The following is a 23,545-nucleotide window of genomic DNA, read 5'->3' on the forward strand; positions in this document are numbered from 1 at the left end:
GTAGTTTCAAAGATGTGCCTTATTACAAAAGTAAGATAGTAATGTTGCTTTGTTATAAATAATCCACGTTGCTTAGCAACAATTATAGCAAGCTTGGCTCTCATGATTGAAAGGGTTTTGGGCTTCTCTTAAAAATGGACAAGCACCATAAGAACTGGACACCTGGAGAAACATGAGGAAAGTCTCTTCGGAAGCAGCTAGTATCTCTTGTATCTACTTTCAGCAAAAAAATTAGTAAGAATCAAGAGATCAGAAACTGGATCACAGTCCTTCAATACCAAATCCCCACCCCCCCCAAAAAACAGCCAACCCCTCCCCACAAAACTTCAAAAGCCTCTTAGGGCATGTACGTACATAGATAAATTCAACAACTGTCAGGCAAGCTCACAAAATAAAATCAGACGGTGTTTTAATTGATTTCAAATATTAAGGAAGTCCTACTATAATCCCAGGGAAAAGTAATTTTCTGATAGTTTGGAATTAATATCAAAACTCACCATGCTCAGTTTTTAATCATATATTAAAGAGAGACTGTGAACCAACTACTGATTAGCCTCCTGCCCTTCCTAAAGCCTATTAGCCGATTAGTAGCAAACATCTACTAATGTCCTACAGCTCTATTATAGTTATGTTTCAAGGGACTTGCAGAGGCTTTAGTGAAAATTTATTGGGGGGAAAGCAGCAGCAGCAGTGTAGAAAAGGAAGGAAAAAAAATCATGCAAATTCCTTAGACTTAGTCCTCCAGACTTAAAGATGGAAAAGAATCAACTTTCACCTTTTCCTTTATTGCATCAACCTGCAAAGGAATTCAGAAGGTGCAGCTTAGAAAAAAATCAAATTCCATATTGAGCATAAAAAGGTAGAATCAGCAACAAAGGTTTAGGTGAGAAACATCTAACCACTAAAAAAGGTAAGAGAGAAGTGAAAATAAAGGGCATACTGGAAGCAAAATTTAGAATTGGTTTATAAACTTCAGAGCTTACTGCAGAAGAATTTATGCTAAGTCAGTGTGAGAGAAAGCAGCTTAATGGCTAGTAGAATTTACAGCACTTAGGTTAACAGCAGCTTAGAGCCAAGTCTCAAAAGGTCTATTATGCATAAGAAAAGAAGCTTCTCTCATCTTTAGCTAACTGTTTTTTTCTCTTACATTGAATTTACATATAAAGTTGTTAATCCTTTAAAAATTTTAACTGATCACAACTGCATCTAATTATGTGGTATCCTAAGGAAAAACTCAGTATACTGGGGGTGAACAGTGCTAATTCCCCTTTACTTAGACATATGAAGAGATCAAAATAAAACTAGATCTTTTGAAATAATTGAAAATGTTCTAGGCAGAAAGCTAGTAACTGAGGATAAGGTGAGTAAAAAATAATTCTATCATCAGAAAGGGAGGCTAAGATGAACAGTGAATTCTATAAAGTGATTGTACCCCTAGCTTGTCTAAGGTGTTTTTAGAAAACATGGTTATTATTAACCTATGACATTTTAAAATTAGAGATTAGTCTACAAAGAAACTGTGAAGATTAGCAGGATGTTAATACACATACAACTTCCTCATGGGAAACAGATGATGACATGAAGTCAGGGCCAACTAAATAAAAAGGAATCTATTTAACTATTAATGAAAATTCTAAGTTATAGGAATTTTTAAGATGCTATTTAAAATACTTCACAAAATATTGAGATTACTATTACAGAGTACTATTAACTCTAAGAAATGTACAATGATGAACTTTGAGTTCTCTTCTAATCAATGATCTTTTATAGAATAGGAACACCTTATAGTTAACTAAATGACTTCTACTAGAGAAAAAAATATTCGAAAAGAATGCACGTAGAATTTTACATATCCTCAAGATTGTTAATTCTGAATACACTTAATGAGTCATTACCTTGGTCAAATATTCTTTCATGACCTGGATGAAATAGGGCATGGCAAAATCCATGATATTGTGCCTCCAGGCAGTTTCCAGGACAACATCAGGCCTTAAAAGATCATAACAGGTAAAGAGACAAGCACCAAAGCACTCTCTCTTTTCTTCCTGCAAAAACCACTGTAGAAGTTCTTCAGCCAATTCAGTGTCTTTGGATTCAGAGGCATACTGCATTGCATCCTATTCAAAGGAAAAAATGAGGGTCAATCATTAACTCAAGCATGCATAACTGGTAAACCCAATAGTATGGAATTTTAGAAAACTTACAGCTGGGTTTGTAAGAGGAAAGAGAAAAGGAATTTAACTTAAAAATTCTGAAGAAAGCCAGGTGTGGTGGTACACACCTTTCTTTAATCCTAGCACTCGGAAGCAGAGGTAGGAGGATCACCTTGACTTCAAGGCCAGCCTAAGACTGGTGAATTCCAGGTCAGCCTGGGCTATACTGAGACCTTACCTCACTCACTCACTCTCTCTCTCACACACACAGAATGAAAAGTAAAAGCTCTGTTTAAAGAGAGGTATGGGGGCTAGAGAGATGGCACCCCATTCTATCTGATTTTCTCTCAAATAAATAATAGTTAAAAATAAATAAATAAAAGAGAGATATGAGGCTGGAGAGATGGCACAGCAGTTAAGGTGTTCACCTGCAAAGCCTAACGACCTGGGTTCAAATCCCCAGTACACATATAAAGCCAGATGCACCAAGTGGCACAAGCATCTGAAGTTCATTTGCAGCAGCTAGAGGCCCTGGCGTGCCCATTCTCTATCTCTTTCTGCTTGCAAATAAATAAATAGATTTTAGCCAGGTGTGGTGACACACACTGTTAATCCCAGCACTTGGAAGGCACAGATAGGAGGACCATGAGTTCAAGGCCACCATGAGACCACACAGTGAATTCCAGGTCAGCCTGCACTAGAGTGAGATCCTACCTTTACCCCCCCAAAAAAGAGGGGGGTGGGATGGAGAGATGGCTAAATGGTTATAGTTATAGTTCTTGCTTGCAATGCCTAAAGACCTGTGTTCGATTCCTCAGTGCCCATGCATGTAAAGCCAGATGCACTAGGTGGTACATGTGTCTGTAGTTTGTTTGCAGTGGCTAGAGACCTGGGGTGTCCATTCTCTCTCTTTACCTCTTTCTCTCTCTCAAGTAAACACAAATAAAATTTTTTGAGAGAGAGAAAGAGGTATGGCCAGGCATAGTAGTGTACATCCCAGCACTCAGGAGGTAGAGGTAGGAGGATAGCTGCCAATCAAGGCCAGCCTGAGACGACAGTGAATTCTAGGTCAACCTGGGCTAAAGTGAGACCCTACCTCAAAACACACACACACACACACACACACACACACACACACACACACACACACACACACACACCCCAGAGAGAGAGGAGACGGGGAAGGGGGGGAGAGAGAAAACCTAACCCAACCCATGAAGGCAGTCCCTAAACAAGAAATTCATTGACTTACAAGCCCTCTCTTCAAACGGGGGGTCTATAAATCCAACTGTCATATTCATAAAACTAATACTATGAGGATATTTCCTTAGAGATGGTTGAACAGGCCCGCCCCAACTCTATCAACCTTGTAAAGGCGATCTTTCTTGCACAGTTCCACACTCTGTTTCCAGCGATTGTTGCCTTTAAAGAGATAAGCAGCAATTCTTCTGAATTCAATGAGTTCATGTTTTTCCAAACGCTGAGCAAGTGAAATGTTGTCAAAGTTGTCATAAGCATCTATTGATGTTCGTAGAGCCTTAAAAAAATTCAAAAGTCAAGTTAGTACCTTTAGTTTAATATTTCTGTTCCACACTTCTTTATTATGGAGTCATTCAATGGTAACAGGAAACAACAATCTAAATTTAGGCATCAAACTACAACAGCTGTAATAGGTGATCCAGCATTAAGTTTCTTCAATCTGATTTTAGAAGAATAAAGTCTTCAAATGTACTGTAAAATTTTTTTAAATTTTTATTTATTTATTTGTGACCAACAGACAGACAGAGAAAGTGGCAGGGAGAGAGAGAGAATGGGCACACCAGGGCTTCCAGCTACTGCAAACAAACTCCAGACATGTGCGCCCCTGTGTGCATCTGGCTAATGTGGGTGCTGGGAAATCGAGCCTCGAACTGGTGTCCTTAGGCTTCACAGTCAAGTGCTTAACCGCTAAGCCATCTCTCCAGCCCGCATTGTAAAATTTTATCAAGGTGCCATTTTCTTCAAGTAGCAAGACTAACTTCAATGATTATGATGCTGGATGAATATATGATTGGGACAGCAAGAAATTATGCTCTAAGCAAACTTCAGATATAATTCAGTAAAATATTTGAGATCACTGAGATCACTGTAGATTCTTAGCCTGTAAGAAAAATCACACTTCACCTACCTGATATGTCAAGGACTATAATCTGAGCACTTAGGAGGCCTAGGCAGGACTGTGAGTTGAAGACAAGCCTGAGCTACAAAGAGATTGTAACACACATTTAATCTCAGCACTGGAGAAGGCTGAGGTAGGAGGAGTACCATGAGCTTATGACCAGCTTGGGTTAGGTAAGTTCTGGGTCAGCCTGGAGTAGAATGAGACTCTTATCTTAGGGGTGGGGAGGGGGGGAAGAGAGATTGATTCCTAATCAGACTGACGATAAAAGAAAGGGCTGAGCCCTGACTATTTTTGTTTATGTGAAATCCTTCACAGGAGTAAATTTATTGAGACAATACCAGTAAGACATTAGACAAGAAAAGCAATGAACAGTTAAGTACAGTTAACAGCAAATAAATTTTATGCCTAATCATAATGCGAATTTTGAAATATATGCAAGAATTGAAAAGGTTACCTGATAATCTTCTTCTATAATAAAGAGGTTATTCAGTGACTCATTCACAGACTTGTTGTTGTGGTTCTGAACTGAGCGTAAGTATGGTTTCACCAGTGGTAGCTGTTTAACCTTCAAAACAAAAAGAGTTGTTACAAATGTAGCATATAGTTGAATTCCTAGTGACAATAACTATCCTAATGTCTTAATTCTTCACTATGAAGTTGAGATTGAAAATAATTACCTTGCTGAAATAATTGACTGCACGAGTGTGATCCAACCGTGGAGACAGCACCATCAGCAGATCATTTAACAGCAGAGGCTTGTATTCTAAATAGAACTGTATTGATCTGTAATACAGTTCCATATTGGCAATCTAAAATGAGAAGAATCCATATACCAAGTCAGAGTTCTTGCCTAATGAACATTCCTTCTAAAATCCTTCTCTGAGACACATACCTTAGTAATGATATCTTTGAACAGCCCTTCTTTCCACGCATCAGCTGGATGAGTCATCATGGTAATGATGGCGTTATCAAATTCTTCATACTTATCATACAAAAACACCAGTTCTGCCCAAAGATGAGCTTGTTCTGCAGCTCTTAGCACCTGCACAAAAGACACTGGAGTGCTTTAGATATGGGTCTCTGATTTCAGCTAACAGCCCAAGCAAGAAAAGGCATCTTAATGTATTACTTTTAGATATGGGTTGGGTCACAATGGCAAAGCTTGGTTACCTTAGGAATATTCACTCTAGACCAAAACAGCTCCAGGTGTTCCCTCATTTTCTGTGGCTTATATTTAGAATACAGAATAGCTAATTCAGTAAACATTCCCATATGAGCTCGCTCAAGTCCCAATGCTCCCTCCAACATGATTATGAGTTCTTCAAAATATCCACGATCCTAAAGAAGAGAAATACACAATTAAAGATAAGAATACCTGTGGCAAAGACTCTCAGTTTATATAAAAAGATTTGTGTTCATTACCTGATAATAGTTGATAAGTTCTTCTAATTCATCTGCATGTACTACAATATGAAGCCCACATATCTGAGCAAGACGGAACTCCTCCCCATCTACACAGGCAAAGCAGACCTAGAATAAAAGTTTTTCAATATTTAAATTCCAATGTAAACATTTAAACTTGTTAGTATAAATGGACTTTTCAAAGACAATCTTAATTCAGATTACCTCTTTCCATGTCCGAGTACTATTAGCTTTCCTGGCACCATCAACAGCTAACTGATATTCACCAAGGTGAACAAGGGTAGATGCCAAACGTCCAAAATTAGAAACATTGTTGTATAACAACTTAGCTGCATCATACATTTTTTCATCATAACAACGGTCACCAACCTGGGGGGGGAAAAGGTAATCCATTTTCAGTGAGACACTGGCTTTAGTGCAACCTGCTTCCAAACTCACTACTGAAGAAGACAGCTACATGCCTGAAGTCTAGCACTCAAAGACTTAAGCAAGAGGACCACAAGATGGAGGCTAGTCTGATCTACACACAGAGACTACTGTCTCCAAGAAGCACAAACAACACACATCTCTTGAGGAACAACTCAAATCCTTAGTTATAGTGTGTTGATTCTATTGTCAATAAAGTTGCTCAACTATTGATTTTTACACTGCTTTAAAAAAATCTAAACAGGGGCTGGAAAGAAGTAAGTGCCTGCCTGTGAAGCCTAAGGAGCCTGGTTCAAAGCTTGATTCCCCAGGACCCACATAAGACAGATGCAGAAGGTGGTGCATGCATCTGGAATTCGTTTACAGTGGCAAGAAGCCCTGGTGCACCCATTCTCTCTCTCTCTCAAATAAGTAAATAAATAAATATATTTTTAAAAATCTAAACAGGAAACTTACTTGCTGAATATGAGCATTATTTGGCCCATTGATGAACTCTTCTAACTCTGCAAGGCGGTTTGTTTTAGCCAGTGCAAATATCAACTCTGTCTCCACATAGGACTCTCGAGCCTTCTTACGGGCCATCTGCAAGTACTTCACCAGTTCTTCCCAATTTCCTAGACAGAAAAAGAAAAAATAAGTCCAGACACTAGAACCCTACTTTATTTTTTTCCACCAAATAAGTAACATGTGCTATTAGACCTCTATCCCCCTTTCTGAAACAGGATGGTTTTGAAACTGACATCCTGCCTCAAGCTTCTGAATGCTGAAATGTCAAATTTATACCACCACACCTGGCTTAACTTCCTTTCCATTATTTAAAATTTTACCTTTCCATTTTTTTAGACAAGGTTTTATATTGCTCAAGCTGTACTGGAGGATGCTGCTGAACTTCCGTTCTTCCTGCATTCACCCCCAATTGTGGGCATGACAGTCACTGCACCTGGTTTATGCTATGCAGGAGACTGAACCCAGGATTTTGTAAACACTAGGCAAGCACACTAACCAACTAAGTTAGATTCCTAGGCCCGAATTTCCACTTCAAAGAAACACAGAAAATAGCAGATGTAGGGCTTGAGAGATGCCTGAGTGGCTAAATCCTGTGAAGCTTAGGGATTCAGGTTTAATTCCCCAGTACCCATGTAAGCCAGATGCACAAGGTGGTACATGCATCTGGAATTCATTTGCAGTGCTAGAGGCCCTGGCACATCCATCTTCTATATCTGTCTCTCTCTCTCTCAAATAAGTTAAATAAAATAAAATTTAAAGCCAGGCATGGTGGAGCACGCCTTTAATCCCAGCACTTGGGAGGCAGAGGTAGGAGGATCACCGTGAGTTCAAGGCCACCCTGAGACCACAGTGAGCTCCATCTTGAGTCCTGAACTCTGGGATGCAGACCTGGGACACTAGCTATCTTCTTTTTCTTTCTTTTTACCCCAGTAAAACTTCGCCTCGCATTCCATGAGTCAATGGTCTTACTTGTGCAACACCGGACCCCATAACATACTGGGGGATCATCTGGGATCCACATTTCAAGACCTCCCTGACTCTGGGGCGACCAGAGTTGACTGAACCGGGGAGGGACCCCTAATCTCGGCCCAAGAACCGTATCTCCTTCCATCTATATGTTCCTGGTTTTGGAGCTGGTAGCAAGCCATTGACAGGGAACTTCTGCCTAGGACTGCTGGGCCCTCCTTTATTGGGAAAGAAACCTCTGGAGGTGCTTTATCCACTGTTCTGTTTTTTCTTTTTGGTTTTTCGAGGTGGGGTTTCACTCTAGCCCAGGCTAACCGAGAATTCACTTTGCATTCTCAGGTGGCCTTGAACTCATGGTGATCTTCCTACCTCTGCCTCTCGAGTGCTGGGATTAAAGGCGTGCGACACCATACCTGGCTCCACTCTTTTTGTTTTACATTTTTTCTGTTTTTTTGTGCTTTTCTGGGTCCAAGAAGGAAGCTGGACACAGCATTAATTCCCCTGGATGAGAGATTGAGGGGGCTGCCTTTGATCCTCTCTGGCTCTGTTTGGAGATTTCAAACAGAGGTCTGTTTCTAGTTCAGTTTCGGTTTGACAGCGCGTCTGTTTCTGAGATTACATAGTGAATTCCAGGTTGGCCTGAGCTAGAGTTAGACCCTACCTAGAGAAACTAACTAACTAAATAAATAAAACAGCAAATATAAACATGCACTACATATAAATTATAAATATTCTATTAAACATCTATATTACTGATCAACATGTTAATTTCTTTTCCCTTAAAATTATATAATCAGAGCCCAACCAGAATTTTGTGAAACTTGCAAAGAGAAAATTAATCTTCCCCATGGACCTTATAAATTCACAAAATGCAGCCTGTTATTAGCTGGACTAAATATGGTGGACTAAAGTTTTCACAAGTAACCATCACAGCATTCAACCTCTGCTCAAAATACATATACATACATTCTAATCTTTTTGTTTGTTTTGAGGCAGGTTCTCTCTCTAGCCCAGGCAGACCTGGAACTCAGTCTATAGCCATGAGCCACCACACTAGGCACTAGCTCAGTAATGTTCTGAAGTCTTAAACACATCAAGGTAAGAAGTCATACCACTAGTGTTGGCAGCCTGAACAACTTCCATGTAGGATGAAGGATCATCTGCTTTTATGTAAGAATCAATGGCTTCTTTTACCATTCCTTTTTGCAACTGGGCTTTTGCAAGTTGACTCCAAACAGCAGGTTCATTGCAGCGTTCCGCAAATTCATATGCCCGATCCAAGTTTCCAATATGCTCAATCAAGACCTAGGCAACCATTTTTCAATTATGATTACAGTAAAATGGATCATACTTGTTAGCATTTTATTCTTCTATTGTTATAGCACTCCATGCCACCCTCACAGGACAATCACACTTTAAACCAAGAGAAGGCATTACAGCCAGTAACTTAATTTATGTAATCTGAATTTACTTGCACTGCTGAAGTATTGACATCAAACTTCCGGAAAATAGCAAATGCTTCTTCAAACAGCTCATTGCTGATGGCAATATTGGCTATATCTGGGGCATCATAATTATCCAGACGATTAATATACTCCATAACACGTGTTCGGTCAGCCTTAATTGCAGTGAGAATGAGGAGGTTTTGCAGATTCCTTTAGAAAACAAGACATTTAATTCAAGTATTTGAAAAGCTATCACATGTAAAGAATAATTGCTGTCACTATTGGGTTTTTGTCTCGGGATAATGGGTGAGAGGGAAAGAAGTACTAGAGGAATAAGAATTCAGAAAACTTAGCCGGGCATGGTGGTATACACCTTTAATCCCAGCAGAGGTAGAGGTAGGAGGATCACTGTGAGTCCGAGGTCACCCTGAGACTACATAGCTAATTCTAAGTCAGCCTGGGCTACAGTGAAACCCTACCTCAAAAAATAAATAAATAAATAAATAAAAAAGAATTCAGAAAACTTCCTCTAATCTTTGTGTTTTGTTCCTTCTCTAAAGAGACAGGCTATGATGAAAGACTGAGTAGAAATAACCTTCTGACAGCATACCTGTGTTCACTGAATACAGAGTTATCCAAGACAATTTTCTCTAGCAGTTCAATGAGCTCATTGGGAAGGTCTGCAGTCATAAAAGCCTTGACAGTTACTGACACTTCTTCAGGGTCCTGAGTCTCAGACAAAGCTGTTTGTACAACCTACAAAAGATACACAAAATGGTCACAGAAAAGCCAAGTATTTCTAAAAAGATATTACCTACTAAGAATAAGTTAGCTTCCTTCCCATTACAAACATTAAATAGGGGGGGGGAAAAAAAAACTTCAAAATTTACCATAGATTATTGTACTCAAATATACATGTGCCCATATGCAGCAATGACAACATTTTCTGGAAAGTTTTTTCTCTACTTGGGAATGGACATTGGAAATGTTTCCTACAAAAGGAATGAAAACCTTCTACTTTTAATTTATTCTTTATTATAGTCACATGTCCATCAAAAGAATTTTAAAAAGATATATATATTTATTTATTTGATAGGCAGAAGTACAAGAATTGCTGTGAGTTCAAGGCTAGTCTGACACTACATAGTGAATTCCAGGTCAGCCTGGGTTAAAGCAAGACTCTACCTTGAAACGGCCCTCCCCCCACAAAAGTCCAAGTGTGTAATGTTAAGTCTAGCTAATTAACTAGCATATGAATTTTAAAACATTTTTAAAGTCCTACATATAAGTGGTTGTTATAATGGTTCTTAAATTTTTTGTTATTGTTGTTTTATTTTTCAAGGTAGGGTCTCACTCTAGCTGAGGCTAACCTGGAATTCACTATGTAGTCTCAGGGTGGCCTCAAACTCACAGCGATCCTCCTACCTCAGCCTCCCTAGTGCTAGGATTAAAGGCGTGCACCACTACGCCCAGCTCTCTACTGTTTATTTATATGAGAACAACAGAGAGAGAAAGAGGCAAACAGACAGAGGGAGAGAATGGGCACTCCAGGGCCTCCAGCCGCTGCAAGCAAACTTCAGATGCACACGCCACCTTGCGCATCTGGCTTATGTGGTCCAGGGGAATCGAACCTTGGTCCTTTGGCTTTGCAAACAAACAACTGAACTGCTAAGCCATCCCTCCATCAAAAAAAATTTAAGGGGCTGGAGGGATGGCTTAGTGGTTAAGCACTTGCCTGTGAAGCCTACGGGCCCCAGTTCGAGGCTCCATCTCCCCCCCATCCCCGCCTCTTTCTCTCTCTCAAATAAATAAATAAATAAAAGAAATTCAAGCCAGATGTGGTGGCTTCCTCCTTTAATCCCAGCACTTGGGAGGTGGAGGTGGGAGAATCGCTGTGAGTTCAAGGCCAGCCTGAGACTACAGAATGAATTCCAGGTCAGACTGGGATACAGTGAAACCCTACCTCAAAAAACAAAACAGCACTGGAGAGATGGTTTAGCGGTTAAGGCACTTGCTTAGGAAGCCAAAGGACCCAGGTTTGATTCCCCAGGACCTACATAAGCCAGATGCACAAAGTGGTGCATGCCCATTCTCTCTCTCTATCTGCCTGTTTCTCTCTCCCTCTGTCAAATAAATAAAAAATTTAAAAAACAAAACAAACAACAACAACAATAATTTGGGACAAGGTCTTGTTACATATGTAGTCTAAAGTGGCTTCATTCAAACTGATGTTCCTCTCATCTCAAACTCACAAATGCTGGTATAATCAGCATACACCAGCCTTTCACTTGGATTTTTTTGCATTTGCTATTATCCATCCTCATCATTTTGCTAATTGTTTTAATGTTTTCAATAAATTTAGTCATGTCTCAGATACTAATTAATATTAACATATAAGGTTTAATTTGCTTAATGCTTATTTTTCTTTTAACTATGATGACAGATTTTTTTGTTTTTCTAGACATTTCATTTTCTTTATTATATGTAAAATGTCCAATGTGCTTAACTCTGTTGTATATTATAATGTTAACAGTCATACCTCTTATTGATTTCTCTGAGTTAAACATAATCCATTTGAGTATATGATGAGAGGAAAGATTTTATTCATAGTTCAAAAGAAGTCAAACAACACATCTGCCCATTTTACCTGGTCAATTAACGGTCTTCTGTATGGATTGCTCTCCAGTAGCACGCTACCCCACAATTCTGGATCCTTTCGACGTACCAAATAGCGAGAAAGACTTTTGAAGAGGGAATTTTCATTGCAAACCTAATTGAAATAGAAAAATTAATTTCAGGACAAATGTAAACACTTTTATAAAATGACATTAAAATTATTATTTGCAGTTATTTATTTTATTTATAATAACAACATATTTCATATGGATACATCATATGTTGGCATCCTCTTTTCCATCATCACTGCCCCCAATTAATTATTTAATACTTTTTGTTGGTTTACAAAAAAATATATCTCTCATTTCTATATAGAATCTTGAGCATGCCACACTCAAAATTGTCACTGAAATTCAATCAACAGAAAAAGAGTTATGATTTTTGGAGACTTTTATTTTACTTGCTTATTTTTGAGATTAAGGTCTTATACTAACCTAGGCTGACCTGGAATTTACTATGTAGTCTCAGAGTGGCTTGGAACTCATTATGATCCTCCTACCTCTGCCTCCCAAGTGCTGGAATTAAAGGCATGTTGCCACCATGCCTGGTTTTGGAGACTTTTAATGAGCACCTTGATGTTGGATCTATTTTTGTTTTATTCCTCCATATTTTGAGTCAGGGTGTCATACAACTCAAGTGGGCTTGGAACTCCTCATCCTCCTTCCAAGTGCTGAGAGTATAGGCATGTGCCACCATGCTCAGTTTACATTCACATGTTCAATCAAGCATCAGTACTTTAAGTTCTAGAGAGTATACTATAATATAATATAGCCCTCCTTCACAGCATTCTTTTCAAAGTGTCTTCTTAACTATTGGTACATGCTTACTTTTTGAGATATTATGTATGTATATATTAATATACATATTTATATGTATAAATATATAAATATAGGCCTGGAGAGATGGCTTAGTGGTTAAGCGCTTGCCTGTGAAGCCTAAGGACCCCGGTTCAAGGCTCGGTTCCCCAGGTCCCACGTTAGCCAGATGCACAGGGGGGCGCAACGCGTCTGGAGTTCGTTTGCAGTGGCTGGAAGCCCTGGCGCGCCCATTCTCTCTCTTTCCCTCTTTCTCTCTATGTCTTTCTCTCTATGTCTGTCGCTCTCAAATAAATAAATAAAAAATGAACCAAAAAATTTTTTAAAAATATATGTATATAAATATGGATTTATGTCTTAGCTATGACCACTCACTCACTATAAGATTTTAGAAGCAAATATACCCTAGACCTTGATTTCTATTATCACCCTTACTAAAAGTGGTCAAGGTTACCTAGAGAAATGAGCAATTCTAGGAGTGGGGACAGTACAAAATGTGCCTAATGTATCAGAAAATAGGAATTGTTCAGAAAATACTTATGAACTAAAAGACACAGGAGCCAGATTGAAATAGCTCTGAACATCAACAGAAATGAAATGGACTATAATCCATAGGACAATACAAGAATCTATGAGTCTAGCAATCTAACAGTACCACATGCAAAATATGGCAGATTTTTTTGTTGTTGCTGTTGTTCAGGATCGCACCCAAAACCTTCCACCTGCTAGGCAAGTACTTTACATCTCTGGGCTATACCCATACAACTGATAAATATGAAGAACATGCTAGAACTTATTGCAATCAAGTGAGAACTAACAGATGATAATTGGGAGGAGCAAAAGGGTATTTGCATGATTTTAAGTGTCTGCTTATAAAAACAATAATTGTCCAATGGAAAGATGGTACAGTCTAATAAAAACAGACACCAGGGCTGAAGAGATGGCTTAGTAGTTAAGGCACCTGCCAGTGAAGCCTAAGGACTCATGTTCAGCTCTCTAGGTCCCACATAAGCCAGACACACAGTGATGCATTGTGCTTACCTCAAAAAAGAAAAAGCCAGGTGTGGTGGTGTATACCTTTAATCCCAGCAGTTGGGAGGCAGAAGTAGGAGGACCACCATGAGTTCGAGGATACCCTGAGATGACATAGTGAATCCCAGATCTGCCTGGGCTAAAGTAAGACCTTACCTTGGGAAGAACAAAAAAGGACACTCCATACTTTTAGATACAATAGCATTAGCTAAGCATCACTTAAACAGTATTCTGATGGGAAAATATATAAAATAAATCAAATCATAGAGAACAAGAACAACTCAAAAGGAGAAATGCCTTATTTATTTTTAGAAAGAGGGCGAGGTGGGGATATAGCACAGGTGAAGTGCTTGCTGAGCATGCGTAAGGTCCAGGCTTCAGTCTTAAGTACTGTGCATGAAATGGGGAAGAAAGACCTTATATGTAAATGAAATATAGAGAACTGGCAAATCCAGAGGGTGTGAATATGCTTTGACAATTGTCAGGGACTATGGGGGAAACAGTATGTGGGAACATTTAGTGAATGTAGGGTCTCCTTTCAGTACCCACATAAATCCAGTGGCACATGCATCTGGAGTATATTTGCAATGGCAGGAGGCCTTAGCATACCTATATTCACTTTTTTTGATTTGTTTTTGCTTTTTGAGGTAGAGACTTGCTCTAGCTCAGGCTGACCTGTAATTCACTCTGTAGTCTCAGGGTGGCCTTAAGTCATGGTGATCCTTCAACCCCAGCCTCCCAAGTGCTGGGATTAAAGGCCACTATGCTCAGCCCTATACTCACTTTCTGTCTGCATGTCTCTCTCTCAAATTAATAAATAAAAATATATTTAGGGCTGGAGAGATGGCTTGGCGGTTACGCGCTTGCCTGTGAAGCCTAAGGATCCCGATTCGAGGCTCGATTCCCCAGGTCCCACATTAGCCAGATGCACAAGGGGCGCACGCATCTGGAGTTCGTTTGCAGTGGCTGGAGGCCCTGGTGTGCCCATTCTCTATCTGCCTCTTTCTCTGTCTGTTGCTCTCAAATAAATAAATAAAAATTAAAATGAAAAAAAAATTTTTTTAAATATATTTAAAAGCATATTTAGGACCTGGAGAGATAGCTTAGTGGTTAAGGTGGTTGCCTGCATAGCCTAAGGAATCTATGTTCCCTTCCCCAGTACCCCCGCAAGCCAGATGCACATGGTAGCACATGCATTTGGAATCCATCTGCAGTGGCTACAGACCCTGGTGTGCCTATTCACATACTCTGTCTCTTTCTAATAAATAAAAAAGTATCCTATGGGGAAGGGCTCACAAGGCCCCATACCTCCATGAGGATTCTGGGCAAAGCAGAGCCATTTGTTCAGTCGTGTATACCCTAGTAAGCTGTCCATGCTCCTGCAAATTACCCCTTACCCATGCTCCTGGAAGCAACCCTAACTGAACTCAAGTCACCAGTGTGGAGGGAAAAGTATCTTATTGATGTCATCAGCTAGTGGTATCTTTAACCTTAGGAAATAGAACCCAGAGAATATGATATGGTCATGAGGTATGCAACCTATTTTCAATGGTTAAAAAGTTCTATGTCCAAGTATGTAAGACAATGGATGAGAAAGCAAAAAAACAAACAAACAAAAAAACTATGGGGGTTTAAATGTTGAGCAATCAGGATAAAAGGTATATCAATAACTCATTAATTTGGAACTTTAGGATTTACCATTATTTCCAAATAAAGTTTAGAAAGAAAATATAGTACTGTCTGTACGCACTCAGCTAGCAGTACTCACGTTAATAAGTTCCAGATCACACTGGCCACGTTCATAAGCAACACAGGCCAGATGTGGATCTCTCTTCTCACAATACTTTCCAACAACACGACTGTCATAATAGGGATTTTCACGAAGAAATCTCTCTGGGTTGTTATTACTGTCAATGTAGATTTTGGCTAATGCATTGTGAGTAGCAGGTTCTTCACAGCCCTCATGAATTCTGGTTTCAAGCCAAGGCAAGAGCAGTTTCAGTCTAGTAGAATCAAAATGAAAACAAACACAACACTATGTTATAAACAGTGAAACATTGGCATGCTAACTATGTAAGAAGTATTGTATGGTCTATAATTTTTTTAACATTATTTTTAATTCTAAACAATAACACTACAAACAGTGAATGAAACTAACACTGAAAAGACTGCAGAATGGGCTAAGACTTCACACAGAATATATGTTTTTAACTCTTCAAAACTCATCTGTGTTAAGATATGTATTTGTGGGTATAAGACAGATTATAGATTCTTAAATTGTAACTTCTTTGTACACTAATCTAGGGGGAAAAAAAAGCAGGCCTAAAATGGGACTACGGTATATAACACAGAATAGCTTGCTTGCCTGAGGTTCCTTTTGCACTTCACATAATTAATATACATTATTTATGCAAAAATGGAAAGTAATTTAAGCTTAGTACACACCAGGGATTAAATCTAGATGGCTGTGATGATCAAAACTCTGATTTACAGTGAAATGCTAAAACCAGCAGAGAGAAGGCTATCGAAATCAAATGGTGGTTATTACAAACAGTACCTATAGGGTAAAGACACATACTTCTTTTAGTTTTTGTGACAGGGTTTCATGTAGCCTAGGCTGGCCTTGAACTTGCTACAGAGTCTAGGAAGCCCTTGACTCTGTACTCATGATCCTCCTACCCTTAAACTCCCAAATGCTGGGATCAAAAGTGTGTGCCATCAAGCACAGCTCATATATATTTTTTATTTTTAGTTATTAATTTGAGAGAGAGAGGAAAAGGCAGAGAGAGAAAAAGAGGGAGAGAATAGACACACAAAGGCATCCAGCCACTGCAAACATATTCTAGATGCATGTGCCACCTTGTGCATCTGGCTTATGTGGATCCTGGGGACTTGAACCTGAGTCCTTTGGCTTTGCAGGCAAGCACCTTAACTGCTAAGCCATCCAAAGACCCTGCCCAACCACATTCAATTCCCCATGCCCACAATCAAGCTATATGCAACAACATGGCACATGTGTCTGGAGGTCGTCTGCAATGCCAAGAGGCCCTGGTATGCTCATTCTCTCTCTCTGGTCACAAATAAATAAATAAATGTATTTAAAAAAAGAAAAAAGTTAAGCCAGGAGTGACGGTGCATGCATTTAATTCCAGCACTCAGGGGGGAGACGTAGAAGGATCACTAAATTCAAGGCTAGCTTGGGCTACAGCATGGGTTCCAAGCCAGTCCAGCCCAGGTTAGATTGAGGACCTGCCTCAAAAAAGAAAGAAAGAAAGAAAGAAGGGAGGGAGGGAGGGAGGGAGGGGGGAGGGAGGGAGGGGGGAGGGAGGGGGAGGGAGGGGGAAGGGGGGAGGAAGAAAAGAGGGAGGGAGGGGGGAGGGAGGAAGGAAGGAAGGAAGGGAGAAAGAAAGAAAGAAAATTGGGGCTGGAGAGATGGCTTAGCAGTTAAGGTGCTTGCCTGAAAAGTTTAAGGATCCAGTATCCTCATAAACCAAATGCACAAGGTGGCAAATGTGTCTGGGGTTCATCTGCAATGGCTAGAGGCCCTGGTGCACCCATTTTCTCTATTTCTCTCAACTAAATAAGTAAAATATTTTTTAAAGGAAATTTGTGTTCAACTCTATCAGCTAAGGTTATTATCTTTAAATGAGCTATCTTGAAGGAATTTCTCTCTGTGTGTTGAATAACAATGAGTCAACAGGTCTACCACATTTTAACCATTACCATGCTACAAAAGATTATCTGTTTTGAAGATGAAAACAGTACTGTACCTGTTTCTTTTTTCAACTTCAGCAACAAGCTCATCAGTAGAGAACTGGCCTCTCACAATAAGAATCAAGTTTTTAATAACATCTTCAGAGCAGTCAACATCAAGTAGCCCTCCAATAACCACAGGAAGTCGACTTGGATTCACCTATCATTAAAAAAAATGCCATTCTATTAAGTCAAACGAAACTAACACCCTAGAACCCATTTCTCATTCATTCATTCATTCACTCATTCATTCATTCATTCACTGATTTAGAGGTGTGTGTTTGTGTGATAAATATATGGCTGCCAGGGTCTTTTGTGGTAGGAAAGAAACGCCCAGAAGCAAGGGCCATGCTTTGTGTCCAGCTTTACGTAGGTGGCTGGGAAACTGAACCCAGGAAGGCAAGCTTTGTACTTTGCAAAGTCCGGTGAACCAAGTTTGATTCCCCCAGTACTCATGCTAAGTCACATGCAACAAAGTGGCACATGTGCCTGGAGATCATTTGTAGTGTCAAGGGGCCGTGGCATGCCCATTCTCTCTCTCTCTGGTCACAAATAAATAAAAAATATATTTTTAGGGCAGGAGGGATGGTTCAGTGGTTAACGCGCTTGCCTGCAAAGCACAAGGACCCAGGTTTGATCCCCTGGGACCCACATAGGACAGATCACTTGGAAGGCAGATGTAGGAGGATCAATGTGAGTTCAAGGCCACCCCAAGAATACAGAGTGAATTACAGGTCAGCCTGGGCTACAGCAAAACCTAAACTCAAAAAACCAAAAGAAAAGTTTAGTCAGGCCTGGTGTCACACACCTTCAATCCCAGTACTCAGGAGGCAGAGGTAGGAGGGTCGCAGTGAGCTCTAGGCCAGCCTGGGCTTATATACTTTCAACACCTAAGCTATCTCCTCAGTGCCCCCAGTTCTCTTTGGTAAACTGAGGTTTTTTTTTGGCAGGGGGTATTTTTAGTTATGTATTTGAGAGCAACAGACAAAAGGAGAAAGAGGCAGATGGATAGAGACAGGGTCTCCAGCCACTGCAAATGAACTCCAGACGTGTGACCCCTTGTGCATCTGGCTAACGTGGGTCCTGGAGAATTAAGCCTCAAACTAGAGTGCTTAGGCCTCACAGGCAAGTGCTTAACCGCTAAGCCATCTCTCCAGCCCGAGTTTTTATTTTTTTTTCCGAGGTGAGGTTTCACACAAGCCCAGGCTGACCCGGAACTCACTATGTAGTCTCAGAGTGGCCTTGAACTCACAGCAATCCTACTACCTCTGCCTCCCAAGTGCTGAGATTAAAGGTATGCGCTTAGTTTTTAAGATCATTAATAAGTAGAGTATAAATTAACACTCAGACAAAGGAATTTAGAGGGAAGTTCAACATAAAGACTTCTAACAAGCATTGGAAGCATTTTTACCATATTCTCCTTTGCTGGTCTAGTTAATTAGTTACCTAAGAATTACTCTAATGCTCCAGTACAAAGTAAGTTCAACCAAAGAATGACTATGAGTGACTATGAAAGACTGTATTTAAAAAAAAACAACAACAGCTTCGGGGCTAGAGAGATGCCTTAGCAGTTAAGCGCTTGCCTGTGAAGCCTAAGGACCCCAGTTCGAGGCTCGATTCCCCAGGACACACGTTAGCCAGATGCACATAGGGGAGCATGTGTCTGGAGTTAGTTTGTAGTGGCTAGAGGCCCTGGCACACCCATTCTCTCTCTCTCTGCCTCTTTCTCTCTGTAGCTCTCAAATAAATTAATTAAAAAAGAAAATCTTTGGCTAGGTGTGGTGGTGCATGTCTTTATTCCTAGCACTTGGGAGGCAGAGGTAGGAGGATCGCTAGTCTGAGACTACGTAGTAAATTCCAGGTCAGCCTGAGCTGGAGTGAGAGCCTACCTGGGAGCAGGGGGGAACAGACGGACGGACGGACACAGGATTTCAATTAAGGCACAACTTCCTTTCTCTTTGTAGAGTTAGAAAGTAAAGTATCTAGCTGGACATGATTGAGTATGCCTTTAATCCCAGCACTTGGTAAGAAGAGGCAGGAGGATCATTGTGAGTTCAATGCCACCCTGAGACTACACAGTGAATTCCAGGTCAGCCTGGGCTACAGCGAGACCCTACCTCCAAGAAAAAGAAAAGACAGTGTCCATTATCTTGATTTAAAATGGACTGAAAGGACCTATCCTTTGGAAAGTCAGTGTCTTATGCCATTAAACTTGTTCAACTCCAATGGTTTTATTATAATTCATACACATGGCACATATATATAAAATTTTAACCAAAGGAAGATTCTGATGAGAAAAAAACGTTGAACCCCCACTCTAGCAGACTGTGCTTATTGGCAATAAAGTTTCAAGAAGATGAAGCTTCCCAGAATAAAGTAGTGGTAAGATTATTTTTTGCTTTTTTAAAATTAATTTATTTTTGGTTTTTCAAGGTAGGGTTTCAATGTAGCCCAGGCTGACCTGTAACTCACAGTGATCCTCCTACCTCTGCCTCCCGAGTGCTGGGATTAAAGGCGTGCCCTGCCCTCCCCCTCCTTGGCTTTTTTTATTCACTTTTTTTTTTTTTTTTTTTTTTTTTAGGATTATACTTTTAGGGGGCTGCAGAGATGGCTTAGGGACTAAGGCACTTGCTTGAGAAGCCTAAGGACCAAGGTTCGATTCCCTAGAGCCCATCTAAGCCAGATGCAGAGTAGTGAATGTACTTGGAATTTGTTTGCAGTGGCCAGAGGCCCTGGCATTCCCATTCTCTCTCAAATATATATATACTTAATTACACTTTTAAATTACTTTAATACTTACCTTTTGGACATATATCTCTATATACTTTTGCAGGTTATTTCTGTATAAATATAGCACCAAGTCATGAACGAAGTCAAATCGATCACAGACAATGATAAGTGGCAACTGATCTGTTAATTTTGCTTCCTGAAAAAAGAACAAAAAGAAACATAAATTTTCTACTTGTATAAAGTATTAAGTTCATGTAAGATGATAATCCTTTCTATGCTGATGGGACAGGCTCACACAAAGTTGGCTTTTCTGCTAAATAAAGGTCCCAAATGCTGAGTGTATAGTGTATGTAGCCCCCTTTCAATAAAGTTTTACTAATGCTCAGATTTATGCAGAAAACACCAGTTCCGCCCCATACGCATTTTTAGTAAAAAAAAAAAAAAAAAAAAAAAAAAGGAACACATCATAAGATATGTGAGGCACACATGGCTCACACGTCTCAAAGTAAATGATTTACTTTCTAGCCCTCCCCTGTTCTGAACAATACAGGCAGCCTGACACTTTACAATAAAGCCTACAAGAAGCAGCAGGGCAACGGCCCTCAACTAAATGTACCGCAGGTTACTATAAGAAAAATCCCTCCCAGAACAAAACAGGGCATTTAAAGAACTGCAATCTTTAAATTCCCAACTGCTTTTACCACTACAAAGACCAAGCTACAGACCTACTTATACACTGACAAAGAAGATGTTATAGACAGGTTAAGACCTGTGTTGGGCATTTACCTGATACATGTCCTGATACATTCCACAGACATAAGGTACAGCACAAAAAACAACAGTTTCCATCAGGAATTCATTTATACACAATAAACATTCCTCAATAAATGATTCCTCTAAGAGACTACTAAGGAAGCAGGAACTAAGCAAGATAGGACTTTCCCCAATGGTAACCACTTGTTTGCAAGGTTAGACTAAAATGGTCTGTTGGTTTATTTCCATGCTGGGGGTTTCCAGGGCCTTGCATATGATAAAGTAAGTATTCTACCACTGAGCTACATCTCTTGACAATAAGATAATTCTCAAGAAGAGACTACAGCACCCAATTGTAAGTTATATAATTAATTTATGAAAGGTTCAGAAAAAATTGTGAGCTATGCTAAATTTAAAAAATTAAAAGTAGGGCTGGAGAGATGGCTAAGCAGTTAAGGCACTTGCCTTACTACAAAGCCAAATGACCCAGGTTTGATTCCCTAGTACCCACATAAAGCCAGATGCACAAGATGGTGCATGCATCTGGAGTTCCTTTGTAGTGGCTAGAGGCTCTGGCATGCACATTTTCTCTGTCTCTCTCACACACAAATTAAAATAATAATAATAAAAAATAAATAAAAATGGGGCCAGGCGTAATGGTGCACAACCTTAATCCTAGCACTTAGGAGGCTGAGTAATGTAGGAGGATTGCTATGAGACTGAGGTAGTCTGGGCTACTGAGTGAATTGCAGGTCAGCCTGGGATAGAGTGAGACCATGCCCCCCCCCAAGAAAAAAAAAAAAACACAGAAGAAGAAGAAAGGGAAAGGAAAAAGAAAAAAATTACCATTAATAATTTAAAAAACTATAAAGGGCTGGAGAGATGGCTCAGCAGTTACAGGCACCTGTTTGCAAACCCTGAAAGCCTGGGTTCAATTTCCCAGGCCCATGTAAAGCCAGGTACATCAAATACTGCATACATCTGGAGTTCATTTGCAATGGCAGGAGGCCCTATTATGACCACATTCATTCTCTCTCTCTGTGCCTCTGTCTCTGTCTGTCATTCTCTCTCTCTCAGATACATACATACATACATATTTTAAAATAAATAAATAAGAATGGCTGTAACTCACATAAGTACAGGGTGTGATGGCACATGCCTGTGATCCCAGTGCTGGAGAGGCAGAGACAGGAGAATCCCTAGGGCTTACTGGTTAGCTAGCTAGCCTAGCAGAATCAGTGAGCTCCAGGTTCAGTGTAAGACCCTGTCTCAAAAAATAAGGTGGACAGCAATTGAAGAGAACATCCAATGTCAACTATGGGCTTCCACACATGTGCGCACGTGTGTAAACACACATATCTGCTCACATCCATATGCTCACCACACACACACAATACACAACCCCCCCAAAAAAATGTCAAATATCTTTAGCATTTTGCTCTTACTCAAGCTGCTGGCATACTGGCTGTGTTAATGAAATTCATGTCTAATCTTAGAAACTGTCCATTAAGTGAAAATTATGACTGAGCCGGTAAGCATCTCTCAGGTGATTTTGAGAACCTCAAGAATGAATTCTGATTAGAGATAATCCTAGCCTGTTCTATCATCTGTTTCTTCTTATTTCAATTAAATTTACTGAAAATTAGAAAAGGGCTATAAGGGGTTGGAGAGATGGCTTAGCAGTTAAGGTGCTTTCCTGAAAAGCCAAAGGAGCCTGGTATGATTCCCTGTACACACATAAAGACAAATGTACAAGGTGGTGCATGAAATTGGAGTTCATCTGTACTGGCTACAGACCCTGGTTAACCCACTCTATCTGCCTTGCTTTCAAATAAATGAAATATTTTTAAAAATAAAAAAAAATGGCTATAAATCATAAGTAGAAGTGGAAGTTTACTTGCAGGCTTTTCACATTAAGCAAAATCAAGCAATTAAGTTACTTTTTAAAAAATGGAAATGTTATTTTATTAAATGATGCTAAAAATCATTTCTACAAAAAATTTGTATCTACAAATTCAAAAATTCCAGGTCATGTTTTTCCTCTTAAACATTAAAAAAAAAAAGGGAGCCGGGCACAGTGCACACTTTTAATCCCAGCAGGCAAGAGGCAGAGGTCGGAGGACTGCTGTGAGTTCGAGGCCACCTGAGACTACACAGTAATTCTAGGTTAGCCTGGGCTAACATTAGACCCTACCTTGAAAAACCAAAAAAACAAAACAAAACAAAAAAGGTGGTCAACACATTAGCATTCTTCCTTAACATGTACTTATTTAGTCACTTAAGGGGAAAGCACACTATTCTTGCCTAACATTAGGATATTTTCCTCACTGCCAAAATGTAGAAGTAATGTTATCAATTAACATTTAAGCTATTTGCTAAGTTATCAGACATTACTACTGTTAATCATTTTAGAATCAAAATCAGCATTATATAAATAGATCTAGAGATTTTCCAAAACATAAATTTATTAAACTATCTACTAAGTGCCAGACTATGTTCTTTTTTGGGGGTGGGTGGGTGTTTGGGATAGGGTCTCACCCTAGCCCAGGCTGAAAAGAATTCACTCTGTAGTCTAAGAGCTGACTATGTTCTTAAGTAAGCAGTCTAGGCCCTGAAAGGAATTATATTATAGTGGGAAGAGTAATATTTCACCGTGGTGGGTACTGAAAAATTAAGCAGGACAAGAGAGACATGAGAAATGGTTAA

At 39.7% G+C, this 23,545-nt stretch overlaps 1 protein-coding gene across 1 annotated transcript in view; it reads right to left on the minus strand.

The window, feature by feature from the left end:
* Cltc (clathrin heavy chain) overlaps positions 1-23,545 on the minus strand; it is a 79,845-nt gene that overhangs the window by 7,035 nt on the left and 49,265 nt on the right. The window contains exons 15-30 of the mRNA XM_045158028.1: positions 20,157-20,282; positions 17,374-17,516; positions 15,372-15,606; positions 11,728-11,850; positions 9,691-9,836; positions 9,107-9,290; positions 8,748-8,940; positions 6,619-6,776; positions 5,941-6,105; positions 5,737-5,844; positions 5,485-5,652; positions 5,207-5,356; positions 4,992-5,123; positions 4,769-4,879; positions 3,520-3,690; positions 1,896-2,117 (exon numbers count right to left, since the gene is read on the minus strand). Coding sequence (XP_045013963.1) covers positions 1,896-2,117; positions 3,520-3,690; positions 4,769-4,879; positions 4,992-5,123; positions 5,207-5,356; positions 5,485-5,652; positions 5,737-5,844; positions 5,941-6,105; positions 6,619-6,776; positions 8,748-8,940; positions 9,107-9,290; positions 9,691-9,836; positions 11,728-11,850; positions 15,372-15,606; positions 17,374-17,516; positions 20,157-20,282 — 2,535 coding nt within the window. The remainder of the gene's footprint in view (positions 1-1,895; positions 2,118-3,519; positions 3,691-4,768; positions 4,880-4,991; positions 5,124-5,206; positions 5,357-5,484; positions 5,653-5,736; positions 5,845-5,940; positions 6,106-6,618; positions 6,777-8,747; positions 8,941-9,106; positions 9,291-9,690; positions 9,837-11,727; positions 11,851-15,371; positions 15,607-17,373; positions 17,517-20,156; positions 20,283-23,545) is intronic.

The sequence above is a fragment of the Jaculus jaculus genome, chromosome 9, assembly GCF_020740685.1.
Source record: "Jaculus jaculus isolate mJacJac1 chromosome 9, mJacJac1.mat.Y.cur, whole genome shotgun sequence".
Classification (NCBI taxonomy): Eukaryota; Metazoa; Chordata; class Mammalia; order Rodentia; family Dipodidae; genus Jaculus; species Jaculus jaculus.